Source organism: Blastocystis sp. subtype 4, assembly GCF_000743755.1.
Source record: "Blastocystis sp. subtype 4 strain WR1 chromosome Unknown seqid_0067, whole genome shotgun sequence".
Classification (NCBI taxonomy): Eukaryota; class Bigyra; order Opalinata; family Blastocystidae; genus Blastocystis; species Blastocystis sp. subtype 4.
The window spans coordinates 1-12,364 of NW_014569480.1; the positions used below are offsets into that span (position 1 = coordinate 1).

Genomic DNA, 12,364 nt, shown 5'->3' on the forward strand with positions numbered 1-12,364 from the left:
GGAACACCCTTTGTATTCTAAGTATTTCACTATGTTGAAGCGAGGTCTTCCTGAGACTTCAGTTCGTCATGCAATGATGAAAGATGGTGTTGATACTTCAATCCTTGACAAGGATCCTGAAGAGTTAATCGAAGTTGAAGAATCTAAATCAGAATCAGCTTCAGTGAAGAGAGTTCCTCTTAAGGAACACCCTTTGTATTCTAAGTATTTCACTATGTTGAAGCGAGGTCTTCCTGAGACTTCAGTTCGTCATGCAATGATGAAAGATGGTATTGATACTTCAATACTTGACAAAGATCCTGAAGAGTTAATCGAAGTTGAAGAATCTAAAGAAGTGTCTTCAGTGAAGAGAGTTCCTTTGAAAGAACATCCTTTGTATTCTAAGTATTTCACTATGTTAAAACGAGGACTTCCTGAAGTATCAGTTCGTCATGCAATGATGAAAGATGGTGTTGATACTTCAATACTTGACAAAGATCCTGAAGAGTTAATCGAAGTTGAAGAATCTAAATCAGAATCAGCTTCAGTGAAAAGAGTTCCTTTGAAAGAACATCCTTTGTATTCTAAGTATTTCTTGATGCTGAAGCGAGGTCTTCCTGAGACTTCAGTTCGTCATGCAATGATGAAAGATGGTATTGATACTTCAATACTTGACAAAGATCCTGAAGAGTTAATCGAAGTTGAAGAATCTAAAGAAGTGTCTTCAGTGAAGAGAGTTCCTTTGAAAGAACATCCTTTGTATTCTAAGTATTTCNTTGATACTTCAATACTTGACAAAGATCCTGAAGAATTGATAGAGATCGAAGAATCTAAATCAGAATCAGCTTCAGTGAAAAGAGTTCCTTTGAAAGAACATCCTTTGTATTCTAAGTATTTCACTATGTTAAAACGAGGTCTTCCTGAGACTTCAGTTCGTCATGCAATGATGAAAGATGGTGTTGATACTTCAATACTTGACAAAGATCCTGAAGAATTAATAGAGATCGAAGAATCTAAATCAGAATCAGCTTCAGTGAAAAGAGTTCCTTTGAAAGAACATCCTTTGTATTCTAAGTATTTCACTATGTTAAAACGAGGACTTCCTGAAGTATCAGTTCGTCATGCAATGATGAAAGATGGTGTTGATACTTCAATACTTGATAAGGATCCCGAAGAACTCGTTGAACTTGAGATAAAGAAGTCAGAACAATTATCAACACCAATTCCCAAGCCAGTTCCCAAGATTCGCAAAGTACCTCTTTCTGAACATCCTGACTTCGAAAAATACTTTACTATGTTAAAGCGAGGACTTCCACGCGTTCAAGTGGAGAGAATCATGCGAAAGGATAATAAAGATACAGCCATTCTTGATCACGATCCAAATGAACTCCTTGAGGTGAAAGGAAGCGTAAGAGAATGAGAAACTGATTAGCCTTAGGGAAGTATTGTACGATTATGTGAACATCCAGTGTACGGAAAATATTTCGCGCTGTTAAAGCAAAAGCGTTCAAAGGAAACAGTGAAGGCAATGATGAAGCAAGATGGTCTGGACCCAAAGGTACAAATCATCCTCCTTTAAGACCTAGATTCTCGATTTGGATCCATTCAGCGATTGGTCTGTTGAGGATGGAAAGCGCGGATCAGCAACAAAGAAACGACGAACTGTACGAAAGAAGCTCCATTGGCACACGGTGGACTTTAAGGATGTGAAGGTGATGGTGTATTCATAGTTTGATACCTAGCTTGAAGAAACGTATTGGGGAAAACTGAAAATGCTCACGGTTTTGCAGGAGGATGAGGCTATGATGACAGATTTCGAAACTGTTTTCGTCGTAAATCCAGATGAAAACAAGAAGGTTGAAGAGAAGCCTGTCGTGAAAGAAACGAAACCGAAGCTCGTATGTTTTCTGTCATTTTTCTGATTGTAGATCTCGTTTTTGGATGGTAAGAGAAGTACTAACATTGGTATCGCTCTCAGCAAAGTCAAGGCAGACTATGCAACTCTTCGAAAGGCGTTGTTACTGATGAAACCTGAACTTGCGGGAATTGTTCTCGAAACAGTTGAATCTCTCCGTGTCGCTCTTCCTACAGCTGAGGATATTCAAGCTGCCAAAGCATTCAATGGGCCTGAAAACCAGTTAGCTCCGGTATGCATAAGAAATATGAATGATGTCTAGTCGGAACGATTTGTGGTAGAAATGCTGAAACTTCCCAATGTATCTCGGAAACTGGATTGTCTAGTCTTGAAGATGACAATGGATTCTCGAGTATCAGATCTTTTGAAGCGTTCTTCATTGATCAAGAGTGCATGCAATCAACTGCAGACGAGTTCCAAGTTTGCTCTCCTCTTAGAATCGGTGTTGATGTTGGGAAATGTATTGAATAATGCAGATGAAGAGGCGAATCGCATCAAGGTTGTCAAAGGTATTTCATTTGACTCCTTTGCTGCTCTGAGTGGAACCAAGGGATATGATAAGAAGACCTCCTTGCTAGTGTATTTAGAGAAGATCTTGTCTGTAAAGCTTCCTGATGTGTTCAGTGTTTATGATGAATTGACTGACTTGTCTGCAGCTGCGCATGAGTCTTTTGATGGTATTCGACAAGAAGAGGATGATTTAAGTAAACAACTGAAAGCAGTGACGGATGAACTGAAGAGTAGTCAGAACTTACTGGATAGTGGTCGTTTGATAGGGGAAGAAAAGAAAGATGTGGAAGATTCAATACATGAGCTGGAGGAGTTTGCATCCACTGCTCAGTCTACGATTTCCAAACTCCATGGGACTGTTGAGGATGCTAGAGAATCATTTAGCGGATTACTGGCGTATTTCTGTCAAGAGCCGAAACAGAAGTCGGAGGACTTTTTCAACTATGTGATAGTGTTTTTGGATGAACTGATGAAGTGCCACAAGCAACAAGAAGAAAAGCGAGAAAGGATACAAAACAAGAAAAAGAAGGAAGAAGAGTTGCGGGCTATGAAGAAGAAAGAAGATATTGCTCCAAACACTGCCTTATCGTCCTTATTCGATCAGCTTACGACAAAATAGTTGTGTAATGTCTTTCTTGGAACAACCGATTCCATTCAACTCTCTACATGTTTCTCTTGTCTAGTTGAATGCACTTTTCTATGTTATAGATAGTGATTGATAGGAATATCAAGTTAGACTGAAGATACTTCATCATCTGCAAAGTCATTCTACTTCTATATCATGCTGAATCATTTGAATTTCCAGTTTATGGCTATTGGAAGTGGATCTTGAATAGTCACTATTGATGATCATTTCTCCGCACACAACCTTCATTCTCATAACCCATTCACTATGATTCCAAAAACAATACTGTAAATAAAATGAAAGTATCCTTCGCTCAACTACTCCAAAACTTCATTGTCTTTTTTGATAGTATGGATCATTCCTATTCTTTCTCTCTCACTACATTCAGTCCCTCGGGAAAACTGCTTCAAATTGAATATGCATTGAATGCTGTCAATCAGGGGAAGATGTCCGTTGGTGTGGCAGGTTTGTTAATAACAAATCTCTGATATATAGCTACAAATGGAGCTGTCATTGCCACAGAAAGAAAGGTCCCAACTGTTTTGATTGAAGAAGAATCGATTCAGAAGATCGTTCCCCTTTCTGATAATATCGGTAGTTCTCTCACTTGGTAACATAACATATAGGTGCCGTATATTCTGGAATGGGTCCCGATTTCCGTATAATCACGAAGAAGGCTCAAAAGAAGGCGAATACATATTTTGCAACTTATCATGTTTCTAAAATGGATGTGATGTAATCGATAGGAACAAATCCCTTGTACACTTCTCGTCCAAGAGATTGCTTCGATTATGCAGGAATATACACAATCTGGAGGTGTCCGTCCTTTTGGAATCTCCTTGCTTGTTATAGGATATGATGAAGACAAACCTCGTCTGTATCAAGTTGATCCTTCTGGAGCCTATTTCTCTTGGTATGCTACTGCAATTGGTAAGAATTACATAAGTGGAAAGTCATTCCTCGAGAAAGTGAGAATGTGTGAATGATGTTATCGTTAGAGATGGAATGATGATATGGAGTTGGAAGATGCAATTCATACAGCAATGCTAGCATTAAAGGAGAATTTCGAAGGAGAGATGAATGAACGAAACATTCAAGTTGCATATGTATCGAACGATACAGACCATAAGATTCACATTCTATCTCCAGAGGAAATCAAGGATTATTTGGAGGAAATGGAGTAATGCGATTGTTTGTAATAAAGAGAGAAAAACAAGTAAATAGGATTCGCTCCTAAACGGATTCGAGTATCACGAAAATAGATCTTCAAAAAGAAATATGCGATAATGAGAATCACCAAAGCGAGAAGAAGGATGAGAATACTACATTTAACAAAATAATATGAGATTACTTTTGTGTATTCACTTCAGGTTCATAGGAACCAGAACAGGTAGCAGAAATACGACCATTTTCGTGAATGATCAATGTTACACCTACCTAAGAGTAAGTCCATCAATAAACTTCTACAGAACTAGGATTCTGAACATCGAGGTTATTCAACAAGAAATCAAACTCACCAAGCTTCTAGACATGATCTTCAATACTTTCACTCACAATGTATTCACTATCCTTGCTTCGAAATACGGAAAGAGACAAATTCTTCTGATTTTCTTCCTCCAATTCCACTTCAATAGTCTTTCGCGTTGGGATCGAAACTCCTTTCGGTATTACAACTTCATAACCTTTATCTGTCTGGATACAAATATTATGTGGAAGTAAATCAATGAAAAGCAATGATTGTAACTCCGATGGTGATACACCCATCCAACAAGCACACTGAATAGCAGCTCCATTTACCAATACAGTTTCATTTGCATTATTGTTTGGATTATAAATAGTGAGTAATTCTGGAAAATACTACAAAATGAAAACATGACAAAAAAAGGACTGTATTTGGGAACGTCTTCTGTAAGTACTCATAAACAAGATTACAATTCGCCACACCTCCAGCAATTAAAACATCATCAAAAGATTCCACATTAAGATCATTGGAGGTGAAGAACTGCTGGAGACTCTCATTCATCCTACTTAACATCCACAAATCAAGTCTACTTCTGGATCTGACGATTTACAATATGAACAAAACAAGTCGAACTCACAGCAAGACTAATCTCACGATCATTAACACGATGTTTCTTTTCCTGTTTCTGGATTTCCAGAATTTTCTTATTTCGATTCAATGCATTCCATACATTCAGATTCAGCTTATTCCGGAATCCATAGTTCTCATGGACGATGGGTCGTAATTCTTCGGACTATGATAATCAAATAACTACTGTGCATACTATTTGATTCTCAATGGTAGTAGTGATTTCTTCTGACAGAGATTTACCACAGACAGAAGGAAGTGTCGTTTTCGGTCCCATTCGGTATTGATTTCCATTATTGAATACAACTTGAAGTCGAACAGAGTCCCAGCCAAGATCCATAAGCAGAATTGTTTTCTTGACGTCATCGTCAAAGAATCCATAAGAAAGACACATGGAAGTAGCTGTAGTAATGAGCTCGATGGGAATAGAAAGAGAATTGCTGATGGACTGGAAAAACGACTGAAGGAAGGGAGATATTAAAGGAACAACCACAAAGAAACAGCTGATATGCTTCCCTAACGATACTTCAATCCGTTCTCGTAAGAGTAACATATAATCAACAAAGACCTCTTCAATAGTAAGTTTAATACTTTCATTGTTTGCAATAATGTGCCACTATTCATAAGGTAAGAAACGATAAAAGACAGTGAAATCAGAAAACTCGACAACCTCATTCCTTTGAATCTGATTAGCTGCATCCACACGAAATGAATTATCTCCAACTAATTGTCTAAAGTGTCGAATGACTTGTTTTGGAGCTATTTGGAGTTGTTTGATTGCTTTATCACCAATTTCAATAACACCGTTTCCCTAGATATCAGAATATCACGCTAAGTCAACAGAATACGAAATAGCAGTTGGAATAGAGTCATACCCATCAATTGGGATGATATTGGAGCACCCATCATCAGCATTCCAATACGAAGCTTTGGTGAACTCATTTCCGATGTCAACAGCAACAACCACAGAACCATCCGATTCCATCGGTTTTTCTGGAATTCGGAGACTTTCCACTTGGTCACCCATTCAATGAGACTCCCAACAAACAAATATGACACAAATCGTTTATAGAAACGAGACTCTTCAATCTGTTAAGTAATTACAAAGTTGTAAAGCCGATTCCAGGGAGTCACAAAAGGAAATAACCGTCTGCACAGAAATGCCAGTTGTCGCGGATTGAACGCTTTTCGACGTTGTGTTGTAATTCTAAAGGCTGAGACTTCTCATAGAAACTCACTTCTAGCGCTTGCTTCAAGTTCTGTGCTTGTTCATACTCTGAAATATCAGCAGCTGCTTTCATTTTGCTTTCTAAACTGTTTTGTAGAATTGTGTTGCATTCAGTATTTCTAGCAATCTCACAAGCGATATCCGTAGCGAGTTTGGATTGTTTGTTGAGTTCCTCATGCAGGTGAAAGGTAGTGGTCAAATCTCCAGAGGCTGTCAGTTCAGCAATCCTTTGCTGTTTAGCTTTGATCTCTTTGACAAGATCTTTGACTTCAGTTGCTTGCTTTCGGAACCGCATTAACCTAGAATCGATCTAATGGACGATTATTACCTTTGGTCAAGGATTCGTTCTTCCTCAATCGGTCCAAGGAGTACGAATCGTTCTGGATAGAGACAACAAGGGAAATTCTTCTCATCTGGGGCTGTATATCTGAATTGATTACTGGAATGAGAAGGAGGCGGAGGGATGTATCGGTGAAAGAGTTGCTTTTCGATTTCTAAGACCTCTATCACTCCAGATTTATCTTTTCCTTGAATGAATCCGTTTTGCGAACACATGGGATAGCCATCAAAGCAGCAGATGATCTGCTTTTCCTAAACAATTACCACTCCATAGGATTCTTACCTTTAACAACGTTCCCTCCATTTGAACACAAACATACAGTGAAGATTGACAAGATGTCAACAAACAAAGCCTTATATATTTTGATTAGGATTCGAATTTGTTCCTTGGGTCATCTGCTGTGTCATTATCCCAGTATAAGGCATTAAGGTAGGATTCATTCCCCAAAATGGCATTGAATAGTACTGCTGGAACAATTCCGGAACCACTGGTTGCGTTAGTGTATTTTCGACAGTTGGAGTTCGACCCTGAATGAGATTTCCAGAAAACTCTTGCTTGGATTTGATTTGCTCTTTACCTTCTTTTGCTAAACTTACAACAATGGATCGATCCTATTATTCACTACTACATCCCATGACTACCATCACTCTTTTTATGGGTTCTTCAAGACAGGCATAGGTTGCTTTATCTGTTTCATAAGTGATAAAACCAAACCCTTTCGATTTGCCTGTGTTTCGATCTCTACAAACAACCAATTCCTGGATAGGTCCCTAGCAATCACTTTCAGCAAAAAGACATACATAGGAATCAAATACTATCCTCAAATCATCTTCATTTGCTTCAAATGGTACATTTCGAATAAACAACTTCCGATCTACAAGCTTCCTTTCCTGAATTGAAGGTCCATCCGGTGCAGTTCTGTCTACGGTTCATCATCCATTGATTCCTTACGTTTGGCATTTTGACAAGCAAATGAAACGATTAGCTTAGTATTATTTATACTAATATCTGCGTTCAATGCTTTCAATGCCTCTTCTGCTGTCCGATATTTGACAAATGCATATCCCTTAGAAGCTTTAGTTTCTCGATCTGTAATCACCGTACAATCTACCAGCATTCCATAGGGCTCGAATACTTGTCGCAAGTCGTCACTCGTGGCAGAGAATGGTATTTTGCGTACAAATAGGTTTCTACAGTCGTCACTACTATTTGTTTTATTGACAACTGATTGATAAAGTGCATCGCTGATATCGATACTATTAGATTATGCAGATGGAAGGTAAATACTTTTCTGAGATAATTTCAATCAATGATTCCTTGTTTAAAAGATTCAGCAGGATTCCAACATTTTCCTTTGATATTCTTCTTGATAGACTATATTCAAAGATCCAGAGAAACAGACTACTCCTCCTCCTGCAGCCTCTTCTTAGCATCCGACATGATTCTGAACAAACACACAACTTCAACTTATTTGAAAAGAAATTGAGAAACGGAATATCCGAAATTTCTGGATAATAGTAGTCACATTCATCAAATAATGTATGCATCACAGTCGAAAGATACTCCTTGATCCTTTCCTTTCCAGTTGAAATAATGTCACTCATTGAAACACCTACTCCTAACTCTGATTCTCTACTCCTACCTGCTGCACTTAACATCATCGTTTCTCCAGACTCCTGATTGTTTCGAATAAACTCCAATTCAGTAGGCAAAACAAGTGGTGGTTGACTTAGTTCACATCGCTTAAAGCGATCACTATCTTCCATCACACTAGCAGGAGGATTCAAACTATAAAACTTTGAGCATAACTTCTTCAACTCACTTTCTTCCAAACTAAATTTAACGCCACCTTTCCACATTGTTTCCTCTGGGCGTTTCATTGACATCCGTTGAGGTATCATTGTTTCAGGTTCAAAATGATAAACATCGAGCTTCTTCCCACCTTGATAGATAGTCACACAATCATCAGAGTCACTTGAGACCGGATCCAATCCTGTTACTGCAGATTCCATTATCACAGTAGGACTAGTTTGAGTAATGTCAATCACTTGTCCACTCTGTACAAACTCTACTTCTTCCTTCTCTACCTCCTCCAACAGTCTCTGACGTCGAGCCACACGATCTCTCGAGAGCAATGTGTTGAAGTCTCCAGAGTTGCTCATATTAGCAGCCACTATAGGATCCATAACACCGAGAGGACCCACTGAACCAATAGGACTCATCATTGCCATGGACCCCACTGAACCAACTGGGCTCATAGGACTCATAGGACCCATTGAATTTATTGAACCTACTGGACCCATTGGACCCATTGGACCCATTGGACCCATTGGATCTGGACCTATGGGATCTGGAACACCCATACAGCCCATGTCCTCTTCCAGACTTATTGGACTACAAGACAGAGGCAAAGACAGAGGCAAAGGCTCCTTCTCCTCCCATGACACACACCAACCATCATTGCCTGTTGTAGCAAGAGACCGGGATAAAGACAACTGACTGATGTCCAAAATGTCATTCCCAAAATAGGAGGGAAAAACCCCCAAATCACCTGACAACCGAGCTGTTTCCTCAGGCAGAGAACGAACATGTTCCATTTGAGAGAGAGTCTCGAGATTCTGAATGGCCTTTGGATAGCCTTGAAATGAAGGAAACAATGAATCAGATAGAAACGAATTGTCAGCAAGAGGAAATTGGTTGATCATTGCCAATGTAGAATCATCGACCTGACCAACAGTTAATCCGAGTTCTGCAGAGAAGGAAGCAGCTGGGTGATCGTCTGTAGGTAACTTTGGTGGTTGCGGATCTGGAAACGATCGCATCGGAATAGACACAACAAAGCTATCAGAAGGGGGAAGTGTTGTCTGTCCCATGGATTTCAAGGCCATGCACTGCTGAATGAAAAGAACTGCAAATCAGATGAGAATAACATGATGTACGTTTAGTCTCAAGAACTGCTTTGTCCATACTGTATTGGAGATACACGGGAAGAAAGACAATTCGCATCACATTATAAGCCAAATCGAGAATTGAAAAGGGAAAATGTAACTCACTCATAATTGGAATTCCAGATACAGAGGGAATTCTCTCATTACAAGGAGTTAATGGAAGACGTAAGATAGCTAAATATTATAGAGTGAGAACATCACCAACACGACTTCCCTTTGTTTCGACGATTATTCACATATAGAACTACAGGAGTTGATGCGTTAAAACCCGCAAGCAATTTACGTCGAAAAGAAACGTTTGCAGCCAGTTCTTTTGAAATAAAGATAATATCGTACTGAAACGATGAAGCTACTCTCTGAAGTAGAGTCTCGTTAGAAAATACATCAAAGGAACACATAATCCCGCATTCACTAAAGAACGATGTCAAGTTGTGACTGATTTGTCTACAGTTCACAAAAGTGTCTGCGAGCATAAGGACACGACATGATCTGCTCTCTAAAATGCTCATGTCGCTCAAAATGAATTCTGGTTGTCGTTCCACAACAGGCGACCTCTCTTGATCAGTTAGTTCCCATGAAATCGACGGAAGAGGTATTTCTGTCTCAGTATTCCAATTTGACAGAACTACACGATTAGGGTTAGTAACACTATCTGTAGATTGTGTCTACTCTATTAGAGGAGTAGGAAAGCCCTACATATGACGACTCATGAGGAACAGTTAAATCTACTGTATCAAGGGTCCAACTCATTCAAATAATGTAGGTGTATTCAGTTGTCTACCAGGTACTTGACTTTAAGACAGCTTACAATAACAATAAATGAGTTTGCCCTTTAGGTGGAGAAGATAGTGTTATACCTCTACACTCCAAGATATTCGAAATGATTATAGAGATCTCATGAAATGTACAGTGGTTATTATTGGTTATTGATTATCAAGAAGAAATAACCCTCCTATTTTTCGAAACCTTTAAATGCTTGTATGAGTATATTGACTGGAATAATGGTGCAAACGAATGTTTAAAAGAAAATGAGATGGAACAGTTGGTGGATGACATAGATTTCTCTTTCAAGATAACCAATAAACACTTACTAAACGACAGCTTATTCCGGAATAATTCCTCCCCATTCACCTTTTCGAATAGCCCTGTACTTTTCGCTCTCTTCCTTCATTTTTCCTTTTGTGACCACAATTCTCTCCGTTGAACCTGTTTTCGTACACACGTCAACAAGCACGTGTTTATCACGTTTCAAAGGAGTGTCAAGGATACGTGAACCAAGAAGGACTCCAGTTGGACCATTCATGGGTTTGCGTAAAGCGAGATAGGAATACACTTCAGCAGATTTACGTCGAGATTTGTATGCCTAGAAATAAAAGTGCGTTCAATGAGTTACAGCAGTAGGACCAGCTGCACACTGTTGGGCAAAGTGACACCAATGACTCTTGTTTCCCTTCAATGGACACTCCTTGAGGTGAGGACAAGGAGCCAGTATCTCGATGTCTGGAGTTGGCTCAATACTATTAAACACTGCTTTCAACTCTGTAGGTGTTTCCATTCGGATGAGCAAAGAACGAGCACAACGTATAAGGTGGAAGCCCCAACGGTCACCATCCTCTGCTAATATTAATGTGCCCCCTGGTTTTAAGGATTCTAGAGTTATGAGGGAGAGAGAAAGATACCCCAGGCAATCACACAGGAGGATGCTCTAGCTTTGTTAGACGGTAGGTCCGAAAGAAATCGATCCATTAGAATCAAATCATAGGAAGGCTCAGCCTTTGGATAACAACAAAACCATACTCGAACATGTTGAAGCAACAAAGGAAGCGATGAATAAGAAGTGATTTTGAAGGGCCGACCACTGGATTGAAGAAGGTCTGCTGTATTCTTCAGCATGTATTCACTTCCGTCAATTAGGGTAACTTCATTGACAGAAGGGTACTTTTCAATAGCAGCTCTATTAGTAAGATAAAGGAACAAATCAAACAAAGAAGCACTTCCACTTCCACAACCTATATCGAGTAATCGAAGAGGTTGATAAGACTGAAGAGGAAGGTCTGTAAGAATACGTGTAACAATACCAAAACTGTAAATCAGGTTCAAACAATGATACTACTCTTTTGCTATTCGGAATTCTGTGTGTACAACAGATGTCAGTTCATCATATACCAAAGGAGGCATTCCTACTTCTGTAGTAATGGGCTCATTGCCCCAGTCGTTGAAATCTTTCTTTGCTTCACGCTTCCGTTTAAGTGATAAATACCTGAAATTCATTCCAATTGTCATCACTACTCTTTCCACGCCTCCTCTCTTTCAGCATGTTTGAAAGGTTTACATAACTTACGCACATACGTTTGAGCATATTCAGGAACAGGAATTTCACTTCTCCAATAACTACGTGTAGCCAACCTTTCAGATTGTGTTTCTTTGAAGTTAAAATGATCTTATAAACAGAGTACCTTCAGAAAAGTGTCGGATAACGAAGCAAGGAAGATGTTGCGTAGAAACAAGATTTACCCGCTTCAATAAGACTTGCAAAGGGAATCTTTGCATAGAGAAACGGGACACAAACATTTCTCTGTTGATGGAACTTGCTATGACAGATAATCGATGTTACTCTATCTATTTGCAAATAGATTATCTATAAGATGGACTATGAAGGAAGGAATTCCTATCAATTCATGGTTTGTTTGATATGTTCTCTATCACTTTGTAATACAGACCCCCAACAAC

At 39.1% G+C, this 12,364-nt stretch overlaps 5 protein-coding genes across 5 annotated transcripts; 2 read left to right on the plus strand and 3 right to left on the minus strand.

The window, feature by feature from the left end:
* Window positions 1–1,063: 1,063 nt before the first annotated feature.
* JH06_3547 (hypothetical protein) lies at window positions 1,064–3,023 on the plus strand (the record flags this gene model as incomplete). Its single annotated transcript, XM_014672925.1, has 6 exons — window positions 1,064–1,387; window positions 1,418–1,537; window positions 1,566–1,697; window positions 1,722–1,877; window positions 1,908–2,126; window positions 2,157–3,023. The coding sequence occupies 6 exons, from the start codon at window positions 1,064–1,066 to the stop codon at window positions 3,021–3,023; spliced, it is 1,818 nt and encodes a 605-aa protein (XP_014528411.1).
* A 356-nt stretch (window positions 3,024–3,379) lies between these two features.
* On the plus strand, window positions 3,380–4,213 carry JH06_3546 (proteasome subunit alpha type; the record flags this gene model as incomplete). Its single annotated transcript, XM_014672924.1, has 5 exons — window positions 3,380–3,494; window positions 3,525–3,623; window positions 3,656–3,744; window positions 3,776–3,997; window positions 4,028–4,213. The coding sequence occupies 5 exons, from the start codon at window positions 3,380–3,382 to the stop codon at window positions 4,211–4,213; spliced, it is 711 nt and encodes a 236-aa protein (XP_014528410.1).
* A 163-nt stretch (window positions 4,214–4,376) lies between these two features.
* JH06_3545 (chaperone) lies at window positions 4,377–6,145 on the minus strand (the record flags this gene model as incomplete). The annotated part of the gene is made up of 8 exons (XM_014672923.1): window positions 4,377–4,466; window positions 4,497–4,553; window positions 4,584–4,886; window positions 4,918–5,053; window positions 5,082–5,284; window positions 5,315–5,734; window positions 5,765–5,929; window positions 5,960–6,145. The coding sequence occupies 8 exons, from the start codon at window positions 6,143–6,145 to the stop codon at window positions 4,377–4,379; spliced, it is 1,560 nt and encodes a 519-aa protein (XP_014528409.1).
* An 894-nt stretch (window positions 6,146–7,039) lies between these two features.
* On the minus strand, window positions 7,040–7,803 carry JH06_3544 (hypothetical protein; the record flags this gene model as incomplete). The annotated part of the gene is made up of 4 exons (XM_014672922.1): window positions 7,040–7,297; window positions 7,334–7,456; window positions 7,487–7,608; window positions 7,638–7,803. The coding sequence occupies 4 exons, from the start codon at window positions 7,801–7,803 to the stop codon at window positions 7,040–7,042; spliced, it is 669 nt and encodes a 222-aa protein (XP_014528408.1).
* Window positions 7,804–10,736: 2,933 nt separating this feature from the next.
* On the minus strand, window positions 10,737–12,184 carry JH06_3543 (hypothetical protein; the record flags this gene model as incomplete). Its single annotated transcript, XM_014672921.1, has 7 exons — window positions 10,737–10,997; window positions 11,028–11,284; window positions 11,314–11,588; window positions 11,619–11,717; window positions 11,748–11,894; window positions 11,924–12,056; window positions 12,091–12,184. The coding sequence occupies 7 exons, from the start codon at window positions 12,182–12,184 to the stop codon at window positions 10,737–10,739; spliced, it is 1,266 nt and encodes a 421-aa protein (XP_014528407.1).
* Window positions 12,185–12,364: the final 180 nt, after the last annotated feature.